This window comes from Plectropomus leopardus, chromosome 9 (assembly GCF_026936395.1).
Source record: "Plectropomus leopardus strain MGB_pleo_1.0 chromosome 9, ASM2693639v1, whole genome shotgun sequence".
In the NCBI taxonomy this organism is placed as follows: Eukaryota; Metazoa; Chordata; class Actinopteri; order Perciformes; family Serranidae; genus Plectropomus; species Plectropomus leopardus.
This window is the reverse complement of record NC_142184.1, coordinates 21,186,203-21,214,046: the sequence shown is the minus strand read 5'-3', so window position 1 is coordinate 21,214,046 and position 27,844 is coordinate 21,186,203. Positions and strand designations below refer to the sequence as shown.

At 39.4% G+C, this 27,844-nt stretch overlaps 2 protein-coding genes across 3 annotated transcripts; both read right to left on the bottom strand.

The window, feature by feature from the left end:
• Positions 1 to 1,146: 1,146 nt before the first annotated feature.
• On the bottom strand, positions 1,147 to 12,709 carry ppardb (peroxisome proliferator-activated receptor delta b). The gene is made up of 8 exons (XM_042491159.2): positions 12,334 to 12,709; positions 8,874 to 9,299; positions 8,501 to 8,652; positions 8,246 to 8,384; positions 7,177 to 7,379; positions 5,193 to 5,399; positions 4,850 to 5,093; positions 1,147 to 3,252 (listed from the first exon to the last, which is right to left on the bottom strand). Exons 2-8 carry the CDS (start codon positions 9,238 to 9,240, stop codon positions 3,005 to 3,007), a joined length of 1,560 nt encoding a protein of 519 aa, XP_042347093.1. The 5' UTR covers positions 9,241 to 9,299; positions 12,334 to 12,709; the 3' UTR covers positions 1,147 to 3,004.
• Positions 12,710 to 14,017: 1,308 nt separating this feature from the next.
• On the bottom strand, positions 14,018 to 27,431 carry LOC121947062 (differentially expressed in FDCP 6 homolog). Of its 2 annotated transcripts, XM_042491946.2 has the most exons (12): positions 27,243 to 27,431; positions 24,524 to 24,664; positions 24,238 to 24,423; positions 23,033 to 23,260; positions 22,677 to 22,823; positions 20,259 to 20,318; positions 20,039 to 20,147; positions 19,663 to 19,961; positions 18,595 to 18,761; positions 17,934 to 18,132; positions 16,603 to 16,693; positions 14,018 to 14,789 (listed from the first exon to the last, which is right to left on the bottom strand). In XM_042491946.2, exons 1-12 carry the CDS (start codon positions 27,336 to 27,338, stop codon positions 14,596 to 14,598), a joined length of 1,917 nt encoding a protein of 638 aa, XP_042347880.2. In that variant the 5' UTR covers positions 27,339 to 27,431; the 3' UTR covers positions 14,018 to 14,595. The 2 variants fall into 2 exon arrangements, with proteins under 2 accessions (XP_042347880.2, XP_042347881.2); XM_042491947.2 differs by lacking the exon at positions 20,259 to 20,318 and having other exon boundaries at positions 27,243 to 27,430.
• Positions 27,432 to 27,844: the final 413 nt, after the last annotated feature.

The following is a 27,844-nucleotide window of genomic DNA, read 5'->3' as shown; positions in this document are numbered from 1 at the left end:
TAAACTGCAAGCAAGTGTATTAGACATACACCAATCAACCAAAACATTTAAACCACTGGCTGGTAAAGTGAATACCATTGATCATTTCGTAATAACACAATGTTCAGTTGCGAAACCTTTGGTAGTCATGAGGATGCCGCCTGACCCACTTCACCCACCCTAACATGTTTCAGACCGAGTACTCCGTCATGGCAACGACGCATCGTGAAAAACATGACAAAGTGTCCACCTGGCCTTCAAACTCCCCAGATCCCAAACTGATCAGGCATTCTTGGGACGTGCTGGTACCCCAGAGATCCACAGTGGGACCTCCTTGGATCAGACTTGGCTCTGGGCTGTCGAGGCATGGACACAGGACCTCTGGAGGGTGTCCTGTGGTGTCTGGCACGGGGGTGCTGACTCCTTTGAGTGCTGTCGAGTGTGAGGTGGGGTACTGGTATGTCCTCCGCATGCTCAATCAGATTGGAATCTGGGGAATTTGGAGGCCAGGTGGACGCCTAGGGGTCTTTGTCCAGTCCTCAGGTCATTCCTGAGCAGTTTTTACGGTGCGGCATGTTGCACTGGCAGCAGGGAGTGTCATTGCCATGATAGGATGTACTTCTGCAACAGTGTTTGGGTTAGGGATGCAAGATATTGGATTTTCTAATATCCAATATAAAACAAATTATTTTGCAGATAACCAGTACATTTCTCAATATACCTAATTTTAGTGATTATGAAGTATCTTCTGTAACATCATATTATGCAGACTCTCATAGTGATTGTCCACCTGCAGATGGAGACATAAAACACAATGCTTTTCAATGTATGTAATATTAAATCATTGTGCAAAATAAGAAAAAATACATAATTTTTTTACTTTACTAATAGTTTGTCATTTAGACAGAAATAAACACGTTAACTGATGCTGATATTTCATTATAAAGCCAATATCAGCCGATACTGACGACATGCTGAAATTATCAGGTATCCCAAGTTTGGGTGGGTGGAGCGTGTAAAGTGGCATCCACATGAATGCCAGGACCAAAGGTTTATTAGCAGAACATTAAATCCTAATAAAATAATCAGTGTTATTTATATAAACTGCCAGTGGTTTTAATGTTTGGCTAATCTGTGTATAATCAGTCTTAATATTTAAAAACAAACTGAGAAAATCAGTTTTAATATTACTAATAAAGTTTATAAGTGAGATATAACTAAACTAAATCTGCAGATAGGTTACATGTGGCTATAAGGATGAAATTATTTCAAGTCTTCACGTTTCTGTGAACAAATGCATCAATCCATCACTTACACAGGCATAGAGGTAGCTTACATCAACTTTTTTGGTGTACCTTCTCGTTTTATCCATCCACACCCTTTGCTATGTTGGCACATCAGCCAAGGATATCAAATAATTTGCAACGACGTGTACCAATAGCAGGATTAAGGCAAAAAAAAAAAAAAAAATGTCAGAGATAAGATGAGACAGTGGAATAATGTCACAGATCATACATTAGAGGTAGATAGGGATCAAGACAGATTAAGAGCACAAGAGGAGATTTCTGAAGGTGGACAGTGTGCACCAGTGCTGACAAACTGAAGTCCATTCAGAGTACAGTGAAAAAAGAAGTCCTGCAGAATATGAAGGGAAGAAAAACAGTTGGAAAACGTACGAAAACTGGCTACAGTTTTGTAAGGCCTTTACACTTTTGTGACTCTCCAAACATGACAAATCAGACTATACACAAAAAAAGGGTGGTAATCTGGGACTGTGGTTAAATCTCGGGTGATTACAGAAACGACTTGTGAGACCAGATGCTGGATTTCTAATCATCAATTTTTCCCAATAATGACATCAGTGTGCTGGTTTAAATCCTGCTAAGGCGTGAAATCCAAATTCCTCATCAAGGAAACATTTGTTGGTATGCTTGACGATATATTTGGTACAACCTAAACTAAACAGGCAGGCATGTAATATGAAAGAACACATATACTTAATACATAAAACAAGATGATAATTCATGTTTTGCCCTTACAAATATGATCAACAATTACAAATAATTAGTAACATAATTACAAAGAATAAACTAAGAAAAAAGAAAACTTAAAATGGCAAATTCATGATCATTTGCATGTCAAAGAAAAAAAACCCAAACATGCGGTCCCTTGTACTTCAACGGGTCATCTGTTCATAGTGTCAGCTTTAAAGACAAAATCTGTGCAGCATAGTCCATTAGTTACCACTTGGGTAGATGGCTTTAAGACAAAACCTTTATAAGTTGGATCTCCACATTTATTGAAAAATGAAAACGGTATTGCACAGACAGCTGCTTTGAGAGAGCTCTACACTGCTGGAGCCAGCCCAGTTTGTGTTCTGTTAACCAAATGGCAAAGTAGCGGTCAATAATGATGATGATGATGATGATGATGATGATGATGACGATGTAAACAAAAACCAAATTGTGCATCTTTAGCTTTACTCAAAGCCTGAGAACAATCACCCTACCAAAGACATTGGTGTCATAAAGAAGCTCTTGCACAGTACGAACTGTCTTTTCTGTGACGACTATGCCATTGGTATAAGAACGTGAAATGCTTTCCCTTCGCAGACAAACACAGAGCCGAGGTGAGTGAGGAGAAGCTCTCTCTAGACGCTGCTCTGGGGGTCAGCTTTGCTATTAGAATGTAACAGGAGCAGCCTCGGTGAGAAAACAAATCATTCACTCTGTTAAGTGACCATTGTGGGAAACTAGGACTTGCAGCAAATGATTCCAGATGCTCTCTCTCTCTCGCGCGCACACTCACTCACTCACTCACACACACACAAAACTGTGCTGAGGGTAATGCTGACATTGAGAAGACTTTTCTGATTGTGTTAGCCCTACCACGTGACTTTGCCTCATCTGCACGTTTAAATCCACGCCCGTACATGGAACAGTGCTTGTACTGAATGCAGTGTAGTATCATGAATGTGAATTCAGTCTGTAACAGTATTGCTAAACGCAGTCTGTGCTGGAGAAATCTAATACATGTCTTTGTAGATCTCCTGTAGTAGAGGGTGGAGCGAGGTCTCCGACTCAGTCTTTTTGATCTTTTGGACAAGCTGAACGTTCTCAGTAACTAGCTGACGGAGGTCGGCCATCTTCTGCAGCAGCTTGGGGAAGAGGTAGACTGAGTCAGAGTGGTTTGCTTGTAGGTGGAGGTCCAGGGCCTGGAGGATGTTGTCTTGACTCTGCTCCACCTGCTTCACGTTCATTAGCCCGGGACGATCTGAGAGAACAAGAGGGGACATGTTCTGATGAGTTACAATTTACGCTGAGAAAGCAGATAGGGTTTGTGCAGGGTTCACCGAGTTTAATTTTAAGATCCAATCCATTAAAAACACATACTTGGAATATGCTTCAGCACAATTTTAAGCTGTCCTCATTGATAACACTGAGAATTCAAAGGTTGAATTTGTGATCTCGTGTATTGTGACTGTCATTGTTTTTATATGTCTATTTATTTATTTTTTATATTGTAAAAGCCTTGCATTTTGCTGTTTTGATAATTGTTTGTTGTATGTACCTCGGCACCATTGAAAATGAGGGTTCACCCTCAATGTGTTTTCTGAGGCTTTAAATAAAATAAATGATGATAAAACAAAGTGTATTTTCATTTTAAGCCCCCAAAAATGATCTTAACTAGACAGACTTGCCTCTGTGCAAAGTTTGTCACTAGAGAGGTGTTATCGGATACCTTTTCTGAAGGGGGGAGATGCCTCCTCCATAAAATCTGAGATTCAAAGTACACCGGGCAAGCGAGATTTGGTATCACTGACGATCCTGTCACACCAAAGCCTGACAGGCACCTATTGGTCGATGTCGGGCCGTCTGTAGAACCTGTTGCCCCTGTTTTTGTGGTGTGTGCCGCACATATCTCTGAAAACTACGATTAAACCTCAATATAAAACACAGATATATTGTAGCAGATTAATAGCTAACAAAACAACATAAACAAATAAAAGATGCTAACTATGCTTACGATTCTGATTAATCTGCTAGCCATAGATTTCGATGCACAACAGACTCCTCATCAGAGTCTGGGTCTAACCGAGGCTCAAACACATACGGCTGAGTCTCTCGGCTGTTTCTTCTGATGCTAATGCTAACCGTCTTGATGCACACTGCTCTTTCACTGGTCAACCTGGTGCTCGTCTCCTATAGCCAGTGAGACCTGATGCAAGCAGCTGTGGAATTTCTCAGTGAGGGAGAAGGAGTGGATCTGCGCCCATCTTCTTTTCAGATCCTCTTTTCTCACTTTTTATTTGAGAAAACCACATTAAACAAAATACTGATGATAGCAGAGTATTTTTACCTACTTTCAAATGTGTGCGGAGGAGGACTTAAGATTTTATGACTTAGAATGAAGTATTGTTATTATTTTTCAGTACTTGCAGTATATAACATAAATTCTAATGATATAATGTGTTGCATTAATGCAACCTAGATCCAGCATATGCAGCACAAGATGGATCTATTAATCAATTAAAAATTATTAATTCATTTAAGTTTAACCATTATGAGACACACGGCATCCTGGCAGTGGCAGTGTTTGCCACAGGTCTGACGGTGCTTTCAGAAACACCACAAAAATGTGCTTTCCAACATCCTTCAATAAAACACTAAATATTTATTGGCTGACATTTCTGAGACAATATATGTTTTTCTTTACTACATAAAATTGGGGGTCTTTTAAGAACTTCTAAGGTCATGTTTGTTAAGGAGACTATACTAAATATTTATACTAAACCTGCAGATACCCTGAACATCAACAACACACAAATCAGACATCCTTCATACTTAACTAGAAATCCGTTCAGTCTCACCTCCACAGAGAATAATGGCAGCAACAAACAGGGCCAGGTCACTGTCATCCAGCTCCAGAGCATTAAACTTGACAGCAAACTCAAACTTGGGCTCCATGATTTCACTGAAGGGCTTTCTTAAGCTGCGCAGGAACTCCCTGGTAACAAAGCCTTTACCATTGGCCACCAACAGTCCATCTTTGTTCATGAGAGAGGGAAGCATAGCAAAAATAGCCTCGTGCACACCATACTTCAGCAAAGTCACCTGCAGAGAGCACACACACAATTGAACTTTAGTGCCCAAAATAAACAGCCACATGCAGATCGTCTCACTGTGTAGCGCACAGCGTGGACAGTGACTCACCTGGTCATTAAGGTAGAGGTCCACAAACCCTGGAATGCACTTGGCAAACTCGGTGAGCTCTCGCACAGTCTCCACCGTGGTGCATTGGCAGCGGTAAAACACATGGACCCCGATCTCTTTGGTCAGGGGCGCACCTGGAACTAACTGGCTCCACACCAAACCACTTTCTGCTTTCCAGAGTGTGTCCATATCATAGATCACAAACGGCTACGAGGAGGACAAAAATCAGTTTTTCACAGATTAGCGTCTGAAACTTTAAAGATCTGGAATATTTACCAAGAATTACATTTTTGATGGGTGATGTACTGAGGATTAGAATAAATGTAAGGGTGCCTGATCGGGATTTTTGGGACCGATCACCAATGGCTGGAAGCAGTATCTACTGATACCAATCATGGGGTCAGGAAGCCTTCTATTAATTGTGTAATATTATTTATTTGACTATTCATAATAACATAATATATCAAGTATTGAAATTACAAGAAAGTAAAGTATTAATCGCCAGCCGTTAATTTACCGGCAGGCAGCATGTGGCAATATATTTCGCTCTCTCTTACACAACACAACTTAAACCAGTACTTAAAGTAGAGATCAACAAATAAAGCTTTCCTTCGGTATACATTAGCCCTTTAAAACCAGAGCAAATTGACTTGATTTCTTTCAAAATACTGAAAGAAGACAATACGCAATTTACAAGAAATGGACCAAAAATTAGCAAGAAATTAGTAAAAAGTTACAAGAAAATTACCTGAAAAGAATTACAACAAAATTTAAAAAAGAAAATGACCTTTAGAAAGTGCTCACATAAAATAAAATAAAGTATTTTTTTCTGTAACATATTTTTAAATGTACAATTATAAGAAATATAAATATAGATTTCTGGACATTTTTCCTACTTTTTCCCATAATACCTAATAATATCTCCAAAGCTCATTTTCTTGTCACTTTTTACATTTTTTTTTGCAATTCACCAGGCATTTCTTGCCAAGTTTCTCATAGCCCCTTTCCCAAATTTTCAACAGAAATCAAACCAATATTCTTGGGCCCATGAGATTTGAATGGTTGTGAAAGGCGTCTGAATGCAGCACAACAAAACTGATGTCGATCCAGGCTCTCAGGGGTTAAATAATAATTTTGTAAAATAAAAATTAGAATAAAAGCTAAATGTGCAAGTTAGAACAATAAACTATACTTAAGCAACTAGTGCTAATTTTGTCAGCTATATGTTGTATTTAGTCTTTATCATGCGCAGTCCTGAGTCAAATTGTTAGTCCTTGTTAGTTTTGACAATATTTATACAACCTTATCCTGTTTCGTTATCAAATTTTGGTAGACTAAAACTCTGGGTATTTTTGTCTTATCTTATTGATCTACTCTAGCCAAAACAATGTTTTTATGTCATTTTAGTCAAACTTACTTCACATCAGATTTTTTTTTTTCTTTATCTCTATCTTATCTGATGAAAAGCAGCTTGACTCATTACTTGCCCAACGACAGTTTCATGTCAGCATCCCCCCACATATAACCGACAATTGCATACTCTCACATTCTCCGACCAGTCTGTAACATTTCCTCTGCATTTCAGTGGTGTTCGGAGAAATGATGTTGTAGGTTACAGGACTACAAACTATCAAACTACAATGAACTAATATTGGCCGATTGGTGGCTGATGGATCAGAGCACCCTTAAATTTAACACAAGTATTGATTATATATCAACAGGTACTTTGTGGTTATCAAACATATTTTTGGACTAGGCTTTAAACCACAAATAATGTAGTATGTTTACATTTCTTAACATAGTATTTCAAGCAACCCCACTTAAGGTTCACAGCAGCTCAGAGCCACAGTTCCCTGACATTAGATGTACTAATATTTTCCTACAACACGATGGTGATCATATATTACTTAAATATTTCCATATATACCCATATATTTATATATCTGTAAAACAGGGACTGAGCTGTTCTAAGACTAGAACGTACCGAGGTGCTGCTGGTTTTACCCGACAGGATGGTGCGGGCCCTCTTCTTGGTCATACTGAGGTTCTTCAGGTAGGCTGTGTTGACTTGTTTGGCCAAGGTCTTCAGGTCTGAGCCACCCGGTTTGCTGAGGTTCAGTTCCTCTGCAAGCAGGCCAGCCACCAGCTTCTTCCTCTCCGCTTCAGGCATACGTCCATATCGGATCGCTGAGCACGCACGCACACACACACACACACGCGCACACACACACACACACACACACACACACACACACACACACACACACACACACACACACACACGCGCACACACACACACACACACAGGTCTTACTTTCAATGGATTTTTCAGGAGTGAATTGCTTGTCAGGACACTGCTTGGGTTTTGTTACCTGCTTTAGTTTTTGAACCAGGTTTCATGTTGGCAAAATACCCACTTTTGTAAATAAAACTAATAATTTTACATAAACTGCATGTTTGAAATTGCACATTAATTGCACACATATTAAGTGGCGATTGTTTTTTGTTTTACCAATAACAGGATGCAAAAACTCATTTTAACTGTGTACGATTTTGTCAGGGCGAATCCATCACAAGATAACATGCACTGAGCTTGAAGATCACTTGGAGAATATAAATAAATTGAAAGAAATGAGCAGATACAGTCCTGTCCATTAACTGCCATCTTTTGGACCCAAACTATTCATGCCAATTAAGCTCAGTGCAAACAGAAATAATCAATTTTCACACCTTTATCTTTCTTTTCTTTTCTCTTCTCACTTTTTGAAATTTCCTTTATGTGTATAACTTAAAGGTTTTGCATTAACATTCCTCTTTTTTTTGCATAAAAAAAAATTGGCACATTTATTGGTATCACGCTTTGTAATATTCTTAATGAAAAATTACAGCAATAAATGAGCAGATTTTTTTTTACTCACTTTGGATTAAATAAAATTCTGATAATCAAGCCCTCTCAAGAAATTATATTTCCATTTGTAAAAATAATAACCATAGAATTATTTCAAATAACTTGACCTAATTAATGGAGTTCATTAAAATAATTTCACTCTCACCATCATGGGACATTCCCAAAGACAGGCACTTCTGGAAACGACAATATTGGCACTTGTTACGATTCTTCTTCTGAATCCTGCAGGACCGCTCACAACGATCATATTCCAGTTTCATCCGCACGGTTCGTCGGAAAAAGCCCTGAGTGAGAAACAACACAACCGGTTCAGTGACTCAAAATGGGAAGCACAAACTCAATGTTATCAAACTTTATAATCTTACTCAGCTAATCTGCTGTCTTACACATACTGTGTTACCTTGCAACCTTCACAGGCATGTACACCATAGTGGAAGCCCGAGGCCTTGTCCCCGCAGACCTTACACTCCACGCTGATCCCAGACCCTGTGCTGTCTTCTCGGCCGAGACGCAGCTGTTCTGATAGCGAGGGCGACGAGGTATGGGACAAGTCTGCATCAAGACATGCATGAATAGTAAGGCTCTGTCATCAAAATATTGCTGTGTTCAAATGGAACTCGTGAGCTTGTGTTTACGACACGGGAGGTCGTGTACACGACTATGGTCTCTTGTCATCAACACGGTAAACACATCCCCATATGAATGCGTCATATGTCACGTACCATTTCCACTGACTTTCCAGGAACAGCAATGAGATTAAATAAATGTCTTACCTGTGTAGCTGGTGGCTGCACTGCTGTTTTGCTTGCTGTGATTGTTCTCCGCCTGATCCGAACTCTCTTTCTCTTTTTTCTTCTGGTCCCCTTTCAGGCCTTTAGAAGGAGGAACTACCTCCCCGTCCTCCTTGTCCTCCTTGTCTTCCTTGTCTTCCTTGTCCTCCTCATCCTCACTTTCCCTGGCCTTTAACTCTTGCAGGTCTGTCAGCTCTGACACACTTGTACCCCCACAGCTGTCTGAACCTCCAGACTCTCCCTCGGGTGGCGTCCACCTGACGTCAGCAGTGTCCTGGGGCGATTTGGGCTTGCAGTGGCCGTTCACCCTGTCGTGCTGCTCTGGAGCAGTTTGCTGAAACCATTCCATGGTTCCTGTTGAAGCTGACTCAGCGGCTCCCCTCCTGTCACGTTGCCATCATAGTTCCACTATTGAAGAACAGAGTGCTTTGTTTTAAATAAGCAAAACTAAAATTGACAATATAAGCATGTGGATTGCATACAAAACAGGAATGACCACTACATTATTAGCTGACCTTAAATGTCAACATATCATCTACCTTGCTTTTAGATCCAGCATGTGAGCAGTTAACAGCCCAACACCAGCGGACACGCACTGGCCAAACTGAGCGTTAAGCTTGTCATAACACGTCGCAGAGCCAAAATGCTTTTCTAAATATTCACTTTTCTTGTATGCACACACATAAAAAAAACATCTATAGTGTGGCTACCTAGCTTTAGGTCGAAGGTTATCATTTTTAATTGAAATTTGTGCATTCACTAATCTTTGACAGCGTGTTTATTTAGTGTCCTTTTCTGAGTGAGTCCATTACTACTGGTTGTGTTTGAGCAGTCCGGGAATGTCCTTGATAGTAATAGGCTTACGACATGATATACACACAGCGTGTTGGCATGCTGGGATTACTCTCTAGGCAAATGCAGCAGACAAGCAGGGGCCTCAGACCATTAAGAGTCCTTAAAGGTCCAGTGTGTAGGATTTAGGGGGATATATTGCCAGAAACTGAATATAATATAAGTATGTTTTCTTAAGTGTATAATCACCCGAAAATAAGAATGGTTGTGTTTTCATTACTGAAAAATAATCTGTTTATATATACATAAGAAGCAGGTCCTTGTCCACAGAGATTACCATGTTGCACAGCCATTTTCCTGCAGTATCCCAAAACGGATAAACCAAATCACTGGCTCTAGACAGGGTTAATCGCGTTTTCGTGTCAGCCACTGCAGTTAGCAGCACCTCTGCGACAAGCAGCGCTGGAAAAACACAGATTTCTTAAATGTCAAACTGCTCAAATTCAGTGGTTTTCCCAGTTTAAATGACCAGGTGTGTTTGTTTTGGAGAAGACGAGACATCTGCAGATAATTTGGCTTTCTGTAAAAACTTCCTGAACATCTGGATCAGAAAAAAAAGGGTCATCGCAGACCAGTGTCCGAGAAACACTGATTTGTAATGTGAAACTGTATAATTCAGAGGTTTTACCAGTTTTAATCAACTGGTCCATTTGTTTTGAAGAGGAAGAGACCCCTGCAGAAAATTCAGCTCCAAATAAAAACAACGAATTCTGAAGGAATTCTAACTCGTACAAGTTTCAGTTGGTGGCGATCTACAATTGTCACAGATCGATGCAATTTAATCCCTTTAAATCTTACAACCTACTCCTTTACCGAAAACCACAATTCTCAATGAAGAAATTATGACAACACCTAATGGGATGATATGCGGAAAATAAACTGTCACTGTATATGTCATTTCAAATATCAATGCGTATCATTATGTAGTACATCTTCTTGAAAATGAATTGAAAAAACAGTCAAATAATAAAAAATGTATCAGTCAAGAATGTCTAAATCTAATGAGTGACAGATCGAGGCACTTCAAGGTATTGATGCAAAGATCACATAAAAACCAACACAAAGCAGTCTGGCTTTTTAATTTTGCAATATTCCCACAGAGAGAGAGAGATGTTAAAGGTCCACTGTGTGTAAACTGGAGGAATATATTGGCAGAATTTTAAAATAATATAATATGTATGTTTTCTTTTATGTACACTCACTTGAAAGTAAAATTTGTTGTGTTTTGATTACAACAGAATGAGACGTTTATATCTACATATGGTGTGGGTCCTTATTTATGGAGATCACCATGTTGCATTGTCATGTTTCTACAGTGGCCCATAACGGACATACTAAACACTAGCTCCAGATTGGGCCATTTGCGTTTTCGTGTTGGCCACTGTAATAAGCAGCCCCTCTGCAACAAGCGGCATTGAAGTTACACTGATTTGTAACATGAAACTGCTTTAATCACTGTTAATCACTGGGGGGGGTTTTGTTATCACCTGATCTGGAAGAGACCTCTGTGGATATTTTGGCTCCCTGTTTAATACGTCCCGAACACTGAAGTTTTAGCAGGTTGAAATATGCAATTCACTGCTAGACGCCACCAAATCCTCCTAAATCATACGTACTTCACCTTTAAGCAGACTGCTACTCCCCACTCTTTCTTTCTAATTTCTATGAGGACGAAACCTTTTCTGTATCTTTCATATATTCAATCACAATTTTAAAATATTATCTAAGATCAGGCTATACGTAGTCGAAAAACGCCTGGTGTATGACGGTTGGAGACGATGTTTGAATGACATCTGTTGCTGAGTTTGAAGCCATTCACAGCTTTTGGCCTGACATCAGTGTATCCTAAACAGTTCAGCCTGTTCTCCACTATCTTAGTAAACCTTGTCTCTATTGGAGCTGGAAGACATCTGTATTATTGTTTGCCTCAGGTCCATGGGAGGGTGCACAGTGTACTTGGTGGGTGCTTTAAGGGGACAGGGTGCATGCACTATGTACACACTGAGCAGTGTTGATCGGACAGCGGTGGGGGAGAGGGCTTTGAGGGTGAGGGTTAAATATTTGCCCCGCGGCCCCCTAGCGGATTAATCCGTCCATGTATGTAGCAGTGCACTGACAAACATCCACAGCGCCTACTTATTACAGTTTTATCACTGTTTTCCTGGTGAATATTGTCATTAAAAGATGACCCAAAGCGGGCCAAAGTCTAAAGTTTGTTTACATAACGTACAGGGAACAAAACAGCATAGATTGGGACTGTTAAGACTTGTCCGGCAGACAACCTGTCACACTGGTTCTGCCAACATTACTGCGAATTATTAGTCACTGACAGGACTGTAACTGGATACAAGCACTTTAGAAATAAAAGGACGGATAATTTATAAGCATGGCTACCGTCAAACTTTTTTTGCTTCAAGTGAAAACGATATTACAGGTATAAATGAGTGGCCGTCGAAGGGAGTCCACTAGCTAACTTAGCTAGTTAGCCACTAACCTTGAATGCTGACTACTACTAGCTGTTAGCGTGGCTGACCCACATTCCCGTGTGTGCCTTTAAATAACGTTAGCAGGATTTGCCAAGTTAGCTTACCTCTTCCGATAGTGCTGCTGGATCTGAAGATTATTTTTTTTTACGAGAAACAAGGCTTCAAGAAACACGGAGCGATAGCAGGATCCAGGATCGATCGGCTGTTGACAAGTTGTGTGAAGTCACCAGCAGGAGTTAGCTAGCAGCGGGAGCTAACTCACGTCAGACTGCTAACATAAACTTAGGTTGATCCGGGCCTTCATGTCGCTGACAAACCGCGGAGCTACACAGCAAAATAAAAAAAACTGTTGGATACTTTTGTTCGCTACTATATCACATGCAGATAAGCATAGTGGATTGATAATCCCTTCCCGACTCTCCTTGTTGTTCCTAGCTTTGCTTTGCTTTGCTTTGCTTCACCCCCACTTCTCCTCCTCCTCCTCCTCCTCCATCGTCACATGCCAGGACACCCCCCCACCCCGTCCCGACACACACACACACACACACACACACACACGCTACCCACATTTACACACAACCCACATCAGGCTGAATCCCGTAAACAGCTCTCTGCTGCGGAGTCAAGGTCTCTCAATAATATGCACGGTTGTTTTTTTGTTTTCTGCAACATGGACACTTATTTTGGATCTGCACTTTAACGCTTTATGGAGCTTTAATCATACCTGCAGAAATAAATCTTTCTTGTATTTTGACACAAATTCACCTCACTGGATAGATAAGATAAACAATATTTTGTAATTTTTTTTTCTGGTCAAATTTTGCAAACAGACAAGTAGTGGTGGAGGAAGTAATCAGATCTTTTACTGAAGTCAAAGTAATACCAACGCATAGGCATAGATTTTGGTAGAGACACAAGACAGGTCCCCTGAGTATAAAAGAAAAAAAAAACAACATTTTATCAATAAATTGATGCAAAAATAAAGGCAAAAATGTTGCCAAAAAAATCACAAAAATGCAGAAAATTACCTGGGGGAGGACCCCAATCCCCCAGTTTCATAATTACTCCCCCCAATGTTTGATGCTTTGGATCCTGAGCCAATTTGCTGGATTTTTTTTCAAAGACAACTTAACAAGAAATGATGCAAAAAAAATGTTAAAATCACCCATGTACAGAGAAAATATGTAACGGTCTTATTAAACAGTAGTTTGTAGTACTGTATTTTCTTATGTATGGTATTTATGTATTTTGTGGTTTATAATTATTACTGTAACTCTCTGAAATCTGCGTAACATGAATTACTGTAAAGCAGAGTGAAAAATGAAATAAAAAAAAATACTAATGCTAAGACTATAACAATTAAAGTATGCAGACAATGCGACTGTTATATAATCATTTATGGATTATAAAAATCAATCCAACCAACATGTAGTTTGCTGGTTTGTCAATGGATGTCTCTGTTGACTCATACAAGATGATGGTGTCATTACTGACAGCTGTCAAATTAGTCAGCGATGACACATTTCAAAGAAGCAAATGATGTGGACTCAAATTCAAACTCAAGCGGACGTGCAGTTTGCAAATTCAGCAGTGTGGGCTACAGCTTGTTCCAGCCTCAGTCTTTGTCATCAAAACGTCACATATTTCAAAATGTGTATGACTGTTATTTATTTCAGCTACTCATTGTGCAAAGTATCAACTTAGATTTTATTGACTGTGAAGATTGTAATTTTTTAAAATTGCACGTTGCACATAATTAAACAAGTAAAGATACAGGCACAAAGCATGTTAAGGCATCAATTCACTCTTTTATTTACAATTATGTTAACTGACACAGAAACGGGAACTTCAGTAAGAGTTTCTCTCTCTCTCTCTCTCTCTCTTTCCTGTTTGTTTTGAAGTGACTCTTACACTGAAATTGCAGTTAACTCTAATACTGAACCACAAAAAGTCAAGCCACTCTCCAGCCTAAAAAATACATACGTAAAAATGAAATATTGTTATATATCTATATTACAGAGCTAAACAAACAAGCTTGCTTATATAGTATATAAGTATTAGCCTTTGAACTTCACAACTGACTTTGTACTTCCAGGATGTTGCTCATTTTCTTTGCACTGAGGTATTGTTCGTGTCCAGAACACAGGCTGCAGTCGAAGCAAGTTGATTCTGCAAATGCATCTTCTCATTACAATGTTTTCGGTCCTTGAAATGAGGTCAGTAAATTGAACAGTTAACAGAAATGGTATTACTGTTGGTAGTAAATTCAGTTTTAATATTCCACTGTTTTTATCTCTTGACCTTCCCGTCAGAAAACCTCACAAACTGACAAGAAGTGACCCACACAGCCGCTCTGATTCATATTTCTAGGGGATGTCCATGTCACCATTAGAGGCATGGGAGTGACGTTTGTCTAAATCACACCCAGCTCTGTTGTTGACGTTTTCTTTGCTCTCCTCGTCCTGCTCCTCTGATCCTGATCTTCTAAGACGCAAACCTGGATCTCTCTGTGTCGGGATCTGGAAGCTGGAGAAGGAGCTTCCCAACGACGGTCTCTTCTCTAAAACACAACAGACACAAAATACTTCAGAGAAGGAAGCCAATGTTTACAGCAGGCGAGTGAAATCAGAGACCACGGTTTAGAGATGAGGCTACGGAAATAGAGGTTAAAAAAAACAGCAGAATTTCAGGAAGTATATTTATGGAGCAGGCTATGAAATGTAATTACCATCTATGTTTTCGCAACCTCTGATCTAGGAAAATGGTGTCACACAAGTCTTTAGTTGAAGCAATGTTAAATGTCAACCCGACCACAGCGCTGGCATTTAGTACCCTGCGGTACTCTCTGGGGAAATAATTCAAATGTTGCTCTCACATAAAACCTAAATTATTATTTCAAAAACACACTTCCATACAAACAGTTGGATGGAAACACTGACAAACATCAGATCTGTGTGGAACGATGAGAAGAATTTAATGTCCCTCAAGTTTATTCATGACACAAACACTACTTCCATCGTGTTCACCAGTTTTCCCCCATTTGACATTTCACTGGTGCCTTTTTAATTACATCATCTAGTTGCATCCCTATATAATGGTATAATGGCACCCGTCAGAAGAAATTGGTGTTTATCTCAATGTGCTAAACTTACAATATTTGCATAATGTACTGGATGGAAACAAGGATTAAAGGTCGAGTAGGTAGTTTCATTTTGCCATCTTTAGGCAAAAGTCCTGTCATGAACTGAAGCATTTTGTAATTCAAGTGGTCTGAGAGAGCACTAAACGTCTGCACCTCCATTTCTGTTTTCATGCTTTAGCAAATGTAGCCCCTGACTTGAGGCTTCGGACAATCACAGGCCAATTTCAGAGAGAACAGCGGCCAATCATGCCAATCACTGCTCATGAACCACAGTCAAACTGTCAAACTAGGCATCACTGATCATAATATGAATCAAGATACTTTTATTGCATTGCTCATTTCTCATCTCAAACATTTTAAGTAACATGTTTTAGTGTACGGTTTAGCAGTAGAGAAAGTTTGCAACCTGGCTGCCATGTTGAAAACAATTCAGCTGTAGTGAAGCACTGCCCACCAGCCAGAGCAAACTTTCTCATTTCACAGCTAAACCATACACTCAGCGTGTTTCTGAAAACATTTGAGGTGAGAAAGAGACAATGCAGTAACAAAATCTTAATTCATATTTGATCAGCGCTGCCTAGTTTGACAGTTTGACTACAGTTCATGAGCAGTGATTGACATGATTGACAGCTGCATTAAGAGAGTCCTCCGCTCTCTTGGCCACTAGTTAAAAAACTTAACATCAAGTTTGGCTCTTGAGAAACTAACTTATATAGTTAGAAATAAAGCCACTGAATTTAATTCATTGGAATTAGCCAGAAACAGTGATATTAAAGATATCACTGTTAAGATATGTGACTTTCTGTCTTGTGTAATTCTGTCAGGATATAGTGACAGTTCAAAAATAACCTTTTGTCATATTTTCTGAAAAAGTTACCTACTGTAGCTTTAATTCGCACTTTCTTTTACCATTTTCTGGAAATTCAAAAACAATTTATGTTACATTCGGATGGATACTGGGCACTAGATAGAAAAGCATAGGTGTTATTAATAAACTTTATAATGTCTCTGGTCTATTCAAGTGTCCGAGTAAACAATGATAATAGTGTGGCAGTGAGTCAGCTTGCACAACACCTGCACACTAAAACCAAAGCAGCTGAATAGAGGTCAGTCATCATCAATTTTATTATTCACACCTGTGTCAAAGATTTGCGCTTCCCCTGCTGGTGGGAAAAATGAAAAATCTTAATTACTAGATGACACACGTTTGTTGTGCAGATGGGACACATACCGCCTGGTCCGATTGGTCGCATTAGTCTGTTCATCTGGACGTTCCAGTGTTTGACGTTGGTGCTCGCCTGGCGAAGTTTCCTCTGGGCAGCCTGTCAGAGAGAAAGAGCAGCTCATTAAAATACCTGATACCTAAAAGCAATAAAGAAACTACTGTTAGCATTACTACTAACTAAAACTAGTCTAAATATCAGTTATACATATCTTTTCACATTGAGTTATGTCACATTAAAGAAAAAATATTGACAGCATGTATGATACTGGCTCTCTTAAGGGAGATTAGCAAAGCAGAAATAACACCCCACCCTGTATTAATGATACCATAATCAGGATAAAATTAATAAATTAGTCAAATAAAGTCTACAAATGTCAGAGTAAGACTCAGTAAATACATAGTAGGCCTAAGAGAACTGGCCAGACTCTGTTGTTTAAAATTGTGGTTCTGGTTGGACTTTGAAATCATTGAACTGTTTTGAAGAGAGAGAACAACAGCTGCATGCTGCATGTTGTCAAGTGTGACCTGTCTGTAACTACATGTAGACGCTGTCATCTTGACTTTGTTATCTTTGAAAATTAGATTTTAATAGTTTTAACAGGCTCCTACCTGGTTAAATGATAACACAGATTAACAAATAACATTAATTGAATTAATAACAGTAATACAGGCTGCCTATTCAACTTTAGCTGCATACATGTATAGGTGCAGATATTTAAAACTGTGCCTTTGTCCCCATCAATAAAAACATGAAAGTAGCAGAGGACTTTCATTTTGAGAACATTAAAGACATTTACACCATAGCCTGATGCAGAAATGCATAAAGCATAAAGCTCGAGTTTAATTGGTGGATGACCCTCATATCATATGTAACCCCCCAAATGTTGGCGGGCAACATAAGATTTAAGCCAACTCAATTTTCTATGAAAGTATTACAGCCGATCTCCAAAAGAACCTTTTCCTCTGAGTGATAAAAGAGAAATAATTTTAATTTTAATATTTCTCCCCACAGGCTCAGTTCATTAGTTGATGTCACTGTTATTTATTTCTTTATTTTTTTATTCACTTTATTTATTCTTATTTTTATTTTGTCTCCTATCATTTCATTGAATCCTCATCATATTTCTTTGTAATCCAGCTCTTTTTATTCGAAGTAACTTTACTCCTTATTTCCCAAATACATTGTATTGTATTTTGATGTTGATATTTTTGATGTTCCTGTTTAATGACAAAGTAAAAAAAAAATGAAAAAAAGAAAAAGATCAATAGGTTGAACTCAATTAAATGTACTTTTAATGATTAAATGACTTTCACGGTGAGTTATTTTTAGTTCTTACCACTACATCCTGGTCAACCCTGTGCCGGTTGGCGCGCACCTCCTCCAGCTGCCTCTGCGCCTCTTCCAAGGCACGGGACTTGGCCTCCATTTCCTGTTTGAGCTCCTGTTTCTCCCTCTGTGTCTTCAGGATGTACTCCTCCTGTTCCTCCTGCAGGCTCATCAGGGCCTTCATCTTCTCCTCCTCCTCGGCAAGTAACCTGAAAACAACACAGAACACAACATTAAAATTTTCATAAAAAATGTATGATTTACTGCTCACTGTTTGAGTAATGTTTCAGACATTATCTTACGAAAAGATGCACTGAGGCTGATGCAAGCTGTTTGCAGATTCATGTGATCAATTTGTCAGAAACTTCTACTTGCAAAGGTTGAGAGAGCACAGAAACAGTGACACAATAGATCTGACTGATGGCGGCGCTTAACAACTTCCTCTGCTGGCAGCTCAACTTCCTCAGGAACATAACGCAACATGAACTCCTTTCAGCAGCTGAGTTTAATGCCTGCTGTCTGCACACCAGAGCTCCTCCCTCCTTACAACGAACTGATTAATGTTTACACACTCTTAACCCGAAAAAATGACTTCTTATTGTGCTGTGAGAGAGTGTATATGTCACTAATCACGCATTAGCGGAGATGAGTGGTTAAATAAAACACCCTACCCTGTCTGAGCGTAGCGGAAGGCCTCCTCATCCAGCCTTGCTTTGATCTCCTGCTGCAGCGCCTCCTCCAAACGCTTCTGCATCTCCTCCAGCTCCTGGATCCTCTTCCTCTGCTTCTCTGCCTCCTCCTCCTTCAGAGCCATCTCTGCCTGCATACTGACCCGAGCCTTGATACACACAGCAAAAAGCAAAACAGTGAACAATATTATCTGGGGTTTTCAAAATGTTCGAAATATGTTATTGCATATCACTGTAGTACTTAACAAAGTTTATACAGTAAATTCTCCAAAAAAGCTGGCATTAAGAACCTTTATTTAAGTTCTTAAGGGTTATTATCTTCAAGAGAAGCTTATTAAGGATGGAAGTTTAAATAAACGGGAGCTTCTGAGATCATCACAAACTTGGGAAACAGAAATATGATTATCGTATGTTAGTAATATAAACTCAAATGCTTTTCTATTACTGCTCTCTGGCCTTTATATCTAAGTCATATTTGCTGATCAGTGACCCTATGATCTTCATTGAGTGCTTATCCTTTTCTGGCACACAAGTTCCTTGTGTTTTATATGAATGCATGTAGATTAGGGGTTGACTGATATTGGTTTTTCAGGGCTAACACCAATTATTAGTAGTTACTGAGATAGATAACCAATATTTGGAACCAATACGCATTTACAATAATAATGAAGTTCTTTCTGTCAATATTTAGAATTTGGAATATAACAAACTGCAACGCAAAACTTTGTTAAAATGCCTTTAGCAAGTGAAAATTTAAATAAAACATGAATAAATAAAAGGAGCTCCCTAAGGTTTTACAAAGTAAGAGTTCCTCCCATGCTGAAACTTTCTTTGCACTTTTTAATTAATTAATTTTTATCAGCGATCATTAAAATAAAATGCTGATACCGATAATTGGCAAAATGCCAAATATCCACCTGGCTAATTGGCCAGGCAGGTTATCTCTCAACCCCTAATGTAGATGTATGTAGATATGTGTACTGTATGCATGTATTTATGTTTACATGTAAATACATTCATAAAAAAATCCATCTTTGCCCCCACACTCACCTCCTCAGCCTCTTGCAGCTGGACTTCCAGAGCCCGCTGGAGCTGCTCATGCTGCTGACGCCTCCTCTGTTCATCTTGCTCCAGGAGGGCCTGAGCCTGCTTTTGCGCCTCCTTCAGGAGTTCCAGCTCTGCCAGCTTACGCTCCCGTTCCTCCTGCAGGGCCCTTAGCCTCTGCAGCTCCTCCTCCTTTTCCTGCCGTCTCTTCTCCCTCTGCTCACGCTGTTCACGTCGCTTAAGTTTCAAATCTTTATGGAGGGATGTTTTCCCTTCAACGTGCAGCCTGATAGCTGTTTGAATGGCTGTGAAGAAGATAATGTTCAAAAAGATGAAGCATTAAAGACTCATCAGTGCTCTATGTCAGTGAATCTCCTCTGACCTGTAGTCCACTCCTGTCTCTGTTTGGTATCTGAGGCGCTCATCTCATAAGTCTTGGAGAGAGTTTTCAGACAAAACATGCACCTCTTCCCATCCCGGTCTGGTAGCACCTGTTCAACACAGAGAACATTTTAATGAATAAATATCCCTTTATTTTTTACATGCAATGATACCATTTCTGAAATAAAACAGTGGTGAGGAGAAAAAAAAGGTGAACTCACAGGGAAAAAGGCGTTTTTGATCCATTTTGAACGACCAAACAATATTTGATCGTCTACTTCCTATAATAAAGCATGATTTTAGAATGATTGTCTTGTGATTTGTCTTAGTGAGAAACACATGGTGCAGTGTGTAGTGTTTTTGCTAAAAAAAAACCCAAAATAACAGAAGTTGACCATGTTTGTGTTTGTCATTCCACAGTGTTGTGCTGTGTGGCATTGATGAGCTAATAATTGACTCTGTGTCCGGAGCAGCCCAGGTAACAATCACTGGAGTCCAGCTGCAGGTTCACAGTCAGAGCGAGTCAGTCATGAGCACAAAGCTGGCAGAATAAACTTGGGTTCAGCTCACTTGATCTCTGTGAGATTTGGGAGGAAATCTCATACAAGGCGACACTGAGCTTCCACCTGTTATTTTTCTTTAAATATTTAAATAAATTTGATGTTTTATTGGAAAATGACACTTAAATATGAAGCTACCTGGGGTCTGTGTGAAACGTATTGGGGTTGGGAGTTTTAGAGAAGGGGGAGGGTTATGTAATTTTCTTCTTGCTTAAGGGAAGGGACTGTATATTTTGAAAGGGAGGGGGTGGGCCTAAAGTGATTAGTCATTTGTCATTATTACACAGCGGCTTTTACCTTCACTTTAATCTGCATCTTAACAGAAAGCAGAACAATAGTAGATTGTGTGCATTATGAGTAAACTGTGTCAAAAAAATGTAAACACGTTAAAAGGGAACAGGTTTTTGAAAGTACTACTGCATGTGTAGAAAAAGCCCAACCAAATTGTCAGCGGTGAAGTTGCACCGTTATGTATTAGGGTTGCAATGGTATGAGATTTTCATGGTACTTCACACTGTCTCAGATAATATTGCGGTATCACGGTTTTACAGAAATATTATTATTAGTCAGAATGACCCTTAAATGAATGAAAACAGAGGGGTTAGTTTTGGTTGAATAGATGTTTTATCACTATATTTAAGAATTAAAACCAGTTTTTCATAACAGTATATGTAAAAAGCTTCTCTTTTGAAAGTAACTGAAATAAAAGTTTAATAGAGGATTCTTTGTCAAGCAGCATTTTTTCTCTAAATATCATAAATAAGCAAATACACACAGTATGATAATCGCCAACATTCATATTACAGTATACCTAAAATCGGTTTATGACAGCAACCCTATAATGTAGGTACCTGGTATTGACACAGAAAAGGCATACCTGACATAAAAAAAGAAAGATATCTCAGGTTCAGCTGCATTGATCTTATTTATTTATTTTTAAAGTGTCCATTGTGAGTCTGACATTGCTTTAACAGTGCAATAATAAATCAATGCAGCACTCTATAATCTCCTTCCCACTGGACCAAAAACCCACAGACATCCACTAACATCTGGCTTTTGTGTTTTGTGGCAGAGGTTAATATTGGCATTCGTTCTGCAGGACAAATGACCCCGCGGTTGTCATGGTTATTCATCATTCATTCATTCCAGCTCTGGTCGGCAGTGATGGAAACATGACACCCAGGTGGACACACAAATTTCTGCCCTTTTCTGGCACGACAGTCGGTAGCTTCTGTGACTCTTCCTTCATTTCAGCCACCAGTTTCACCTGTCTCCATCCATGCAGTGCTTGAATATCGTTCTAAATTAGTCGGCACTCAGTTTAAAGAGAGACTAAATAAGTAATAGATGTTTTCCTGTGTGATTGTAATGTAGAATGTGACACACAAGGAAAAAATAACAGAAATGCAAACTCGTCTACTGGCAATGGGAAAGGAGTGTTATTTCCCTTTTTAGTGGGTGGTCCTGTGTTTAGAAAACCTGCTTTTATGCACTAACTTTGGTGGGAAAAGGGGTCTGTTAAGGTGTAGGTCTTAAATTCTTTAAACAACCTTTAGTCATTTGTGTATTGTACCAATTCAATAGTAAAAGATCACTTTGAGATATTACAGTCTACATTTTAATAATACTGGGGAGGGCCTTACTTTTTTCCTTTTTTTCAAAAAGTGAGACATAATGTTCTGACCTCCTCATCCCAATCATTTCTGTACAGTTCCTTGCCACTTGTTATAACAGGTTGCACGTGTTTAGTGAGCAAATTTTTTTTAATTAATTTTGTAGTCACGAGGGGTAACATTTTACAGCAGTTTGCAAGAAAAAAAGATAGGAAGAAGTTATTTTAAAAAAATGTTAACCATCGTGTGACTCTTTCACCCTTTTCTTGCGATAGCTTGGGAGAGTCCCAACCCACAGGTTAGGAACTGCTATTTTACAGAATGATATTTTGACTCAAATGTAAGAGCAGTGTGTGTTTCTTTTCTAGATAAACTGACACACACATAACACACTTATTGAAAGCCACAGTTTGTTCCAGTGTTAACAGTGTTTAGCTTTGAAAAACAATCATCTCCAGCTGCTCACCTCCACACAGCAGTTCCCGTCCAGAGCGATGTTGCCCTGGCAGTCCTTGCGGTCCTCCCCGGTGTAGTAGGACAAGTTGCTCGGCCTTAAGGTGAACCAGCGTTCTTTCCAGTTTCTCCTCAGCTGGCCTTTCTTCCACAAATAACCCTGAATGCACCCCGACACACACACACACACACACGCACACACGCACACACGGACACACGCGCACACACACACACACACACACACACACACACACACGCACACACGGACACACGCGCACACACACACACACACACACACACACATTCTGTCACCAACACAATGTAGAGCATGTCAGGAACCTTAACACTGATTTCTGGTGGCTCTCCTACCTCTTTGAGGACATCACCAACAATCTCTCTGTAAACCTCCTCTATAGCCATGCTGACTACACTCTTATCAATTCCTCTGGTTATCTTTCCCGAGTTCATCATCTCCAGAAAAACCCAGACAGTAATGCCGCTCTGCTGCACTGCATCTTGGGAGAAGAAGTCCTCTAATTCAACACAGTTGAACTCAATACTCATTGCCATGCAGATCTTCTTGAGGAGGTACTCCACCTGAAGAGGAAAAGAAACCAAAGGTCTTGAGAGCGAGAACAACGTGGTTTATTTGAATGATTTGTCTTTGCTGCATCATACACAAGGGAGGAAACTATGAGAAGTTTATTATTTAATTTGCTATAATCATGAAAGAAGTTTTTTTTAAAATATATTTTTATTTGGCTTGTAGTGACTTTCCACAAAGGTTTTTGTTTACTTCACTACTGTTGGGGAGCTACTCACAATAAATGAGCAGCTTGGTTTCACTTGATTTATGCACTTTATTTTGTAGTTTCTAATTTTTATCATAAAACAACACAGAAAAGCTTGCATCCTTCAATGTCCTTTTCCAAGAGTGACTTTTATTTGTATCAATTCTTAATGAAACCAACCTTACTAACAGTATTTATGATACTGTGGTACTCTTTACACCACACATTTCTTGTCATAGTGGTTGGCGTGTGAAGCATGTACTGAAATAAACCTGGATAATGTTTTCTTAAACTCAGCATGATAGAAACTACTCTGCCCTTGAAATTTAGGGCTTTCTCTTGGCAGCAGCTGCGAAAAAACACACGACAGGAAACCAAAACGAGAGCTTGCAAGTGAGAAACAAGCCCACACTGCTGCATGAAAAGAGCACCGCGTTCCATGATGGCAAAAAAACAAAGATTTCAGTCGGGGTGTGTTTAGTGGTTGTAACAAAAATCCGACACCACTTTAAATTCACAGAGTACTGACTACAGCCTCTGAATTGTTCTCAACAACAGAGCACAATAACAAAATATCCATGTGGCTAAATTTGGAAACAAGTGTCACTATCATCACATGCAACCACTATGGCTTCAAGATGTGCATATTTCTTTGCTTCTATAATCTTACAGTAAAAAATGCTTTTGCAGTCCAACAGTGTCTTTAAATAAATACTAAGAAATTCCTCATATTCCAAGAAAAGAGTGTAAAAACATTTCTAAGTATATTCACGATAAACCTACCTCGTCGGGGACCATAACCAAAGGGTACTTGTCTTCAGAGAGAAAATTAAAAAGGCACCAAAGACGAAAAGCATCCGTCTCTGGCAGAATGGTGCTGCTGGTTTTGTCTGTCTGGTAGTTTTTCTTTGCCGTAAGCGTCCAACAGAGCTCATCTACATTTTCCTTAATAAACGAGCCTTCAATAACCTAAAATAACAAAAAACAGACATAAAAAAAACCTAAAAATCATCCTTGACTACAGTGCATTACAATCTGACTAACAAAAGGAGCACATAGTTTTAATCACCTTATCCAGGATGTATTTGTTGAGGTAAGGCATATAACCCTGACTGGACACTGGACCATCATCATCGTCCCTGAAGTGCTCCTCCAAAGCAACTGGGTCATGTGGGATACACAAGACAGTGCACAGGTTGTGGGACAGCACCTGAAAAATCACAGTGAACGGGAACAGAAATATTTAAATACACCATAACAAAGAGACGCAGAGCAAATCAGATCAATCAAATAAGCTTTACTGGCGTGAATGCTGGTGTCACATCACTGCAAAAACTAAATTACATACTATATATCAAGTAGGCAGTTGTGTTTGCTGGGATCAAATCTTTGTGGTATCATTCCCAAAATAAGGTGCAGTCAGGTGATTTTGGATATTAGGTAAAGTGCGAAAAATAAGGTTTCGCATAAATGTTAGCAGCCAGTCACTAAACATGCGATTGCATTGTTTATACAAATACTCAGAATATGTTCACGATACACTTTACTCTTTATGGGAAAGGGTTTTTGAATAAGTACTCAATGCATTAAGGTAAAATGTTTTTAGGCTACCAAGTGACATAAAACCACGACCTATACTTTTGGGTGTCATCCTGTATATATTACATATATTACAATATTACAGACACTTTTGACATTTCTGTCTTAGAAAATATTAAAGAAGATGCAGTTAGTCTCTTTAAGCAACAGTAGTCCAGAATTAGCCATAAGATGAAGATATGACACCAATGAAACAGGCAGCAAAAGCACAAGGAAAGCACAGCAGAAAAGTTGGACGCTCTTTTTAAATTGATACTTGGGTTAGGTTCATGATTGTTGTTTCTGTTCATGAGGCTCATTGCTATTAAGTGCATATTCAGGATAATGTGTTAATATGAGCATAGAGGAATCCGGTTACTCATATTCCCCTTATACATCCCAGTTTCGTTCAGAATAGTCCAGATAGCATATTCAGGTTTCTCATAAATGGAATATGGTGTTTACATGGCACACAGGTAAACAAGACACTCAAAAAACCTGATCATTAACAGGTTATTCATGTCCATGTAAACACACTCAATGACTGAATAGATAAATGGATTTAAAAACAAACAAACACAGCGGTCCCATTTTACCTGAGTGTGTTTTTGGAGTAAGGTACGGGTTCTTGGTGTGTTTGGAGGTGTACAGATGCTATAATACTGTACTTGGCAACATTATTTCTCTATAGAAATATAGTGGAGTTCCATTACAAGTTTTAAAAGTAGCACTTAAGATAGTCTTCATTTTAGGTGGCTTTCTTGGTAATCGACCAAAAAATGTCCCAAATTACCTGCCTTTACCATCTAGGGCAGAGAAACCTTTGTGGAACTGAACTTTTACATTTCTGCAGCGCTGTCTGTCTAAAAATAATTTTGTTTGCACATTCATCAGCGTGAAAATAAAATGGGTGTCGGAAGTCAGCATTTTTTAGGGACATTCAGTTCATTTGTGTAGCATCTTTCATACATTTAGTACAAATCAAAGTAATCTACAGGTGACTGACATACTAAAAGGCCTAACAGAGAGACAATGGTAAATTTGTGCTAAAACATATAGAATAATAGGATTGAAAAAGTTAAATAACAGATAAGATAGAAAAGAAAAAAAGGTAAAAACAATAAAAGATGACAAATACTAATATTAAAAAGTCAGACTATTAAGTTATAAACTACTAAATGTAATCAGTGTTCTACTTTTCTGCACTAAATGTGTTCAAGTGAGAGTGTGCAATGTCTTGAGATATCTGTTGCATGTTATCAGAAAGCCAGTCTCTGTGTGTTCAGCTATAACCACATCCTGTCTCTCGTCTCCTGTACGCTACAACATCTGTCAGTTTTGAGGCCACGCCATGCAAGCTGCTGGCCTCTTAGAGCATCTGAAGAACATGGTGCCTGTACACGGGCTGCATGCATGAGGGGGATAAGCCTAGTCATGAGGCTGCCTCACTGTGAGCCAGCAGCGGCAGGCAGCACATCGCTGCAAGAACGTGGAGGTGGCTGGAAATTGAGTCTGATCCACACAGCAAGACCAAGAAGTGACATAACAATGAGATCAACAGAAATACAGTGGCTTCATTGACGCCCTGTAGCCAGAGACGACAATCACCAACATGTTTCCACTCTGTCCTTGGCTCTCACTGTAACAATGTTCTTTTGACGCACACAAGCTCATGTCTATTCAACTTGCTGTTTTCTGGTCAGGTCCTGTGCCAGAGGACCCTTTGCACTACAAGCTGGTACATGGAGGCCCAGTGTAAGCACAGCTTGGAGATGAGGGCTCCCATTCATATACAGACTGAGAGCAAACTGTTACTCTCGTGCTCTGGCCAGACAGAGGTGCATATTGTGCCCGCTTTCAGCAGTGAAAGCATTTTACTCGAAATACAGGGGAACAAATTTGTTCCTTGTTGGGCAGCAAGTGGTTTATAAACACAGGAAATATTGAGAATGATAAGTAAAACCAGATTGCGTTCACTCTTATTTCCTGAAGCACGGACTCAAATGTGACATAGACAAAACAACAAATTCATTTGTGACATTTAGCTTGCTGAGCACTTCAAATATTTTCACCTCATCTTCCTCAGTGCGAGCCCACGTGATGGAAAATGAATAGAGGTAGGAAATGAGGCAGCAGAGTAAAACAGTGACTGAATTGTCAGATGAAATAAAGTATCATTTATCAGGTAGAGGACCCCCCCTCCCACTCACCTTCAACTGAGACTTGGACACCTTACCGCTCTTCTCTAGATCCAGGGCTGTGAAACCATACCAGATGGATTTGAGCAGCTCAGACCGCAGGTCCATGTCTGCAGCAGAGTTACTTTCTGGTTTCTTCCTCTACGTCTCTTCTTCTTCCTCTGCTGTTGACACAGGGCCCCTGGGTGACAGGCAGACACCCACACTGTGTTGCTGCTGTCAGGCAGGCATGTGGCTTTACCAGGCTGCTGGCAGCGACACCTGCAGGACGTCCACAGTCACTGACAGAGAGGGAGGGTCTGATTGTTTAATACATGATCTGACCCTGCCTACTAGAGGTGAAACAACTATTCAGATCCTTTAAAGCAGAAAAAACACAATATAAAAACATTTCATTACAAGTAAAAGTAATATACTTTAGTACTTTTTAATACTTTTTTTAGTTTGCTGACAGAAGCATGCATTGCACATGATTGGTACAAGGACTGCTGGAAATGTGAAAATCAAAAAATGATTTTTACAGTACAGTTTCAGGTTCAGAGGGTATTTAAAATTAATGACAACATAGGCTAATAAAGTTTGGCCTATATGTCCCTATGGAAGCAAAAAAAACA

Excerpts from the sequence above, each read along its gene's own strand:
- ppardb (XM_042491159.2), bottom strand. The coding sequence starts at position 9,240 with ATGGAATGGTTTCAGCAAACTGCTCCAGAGCAGCACGACAGGGTGAAC. Across the intron at positions 5,400-7,176 it reads GTAAAACCAGCAGCACCTCG|CCGTTTGTGATCTATGATAT; the intron begins GTACGTTCTAGT and ends TCCTCCTCGTAG. Across the intron at positions 3,253-4,849 it reads TGCCATTATTCTCTGTGGAG|ATCGTCCCGGGCTAATGAAC; the intron begins GTGAGACTGAAC and ends TTGTTCTCTCAG.
- LOC121947062 (XM_042491946.2), bottom strand. The coding sequence starts at position 27,338 with ATGGACCTGCGGTCTGAGCTGCTCAAATCCATCTGGTATGGTTTCACA. Across the intron at positions 22,824-23,032 it reads TTGGTGATGTCCTCAAAGAG|GGTTATTTGTGGAAGAAAGG; the intron begins GTAGGAGAGCCA and ends GGGTGCATTCAG. Across the intron at positions 20,319-22,676 it reads ACGGGAACTGCTGTGTGGAG|GAAGTAGACGATCAAATATT; the intron begins GTGAGCAGCTGG and ends GCTTTATTATAG.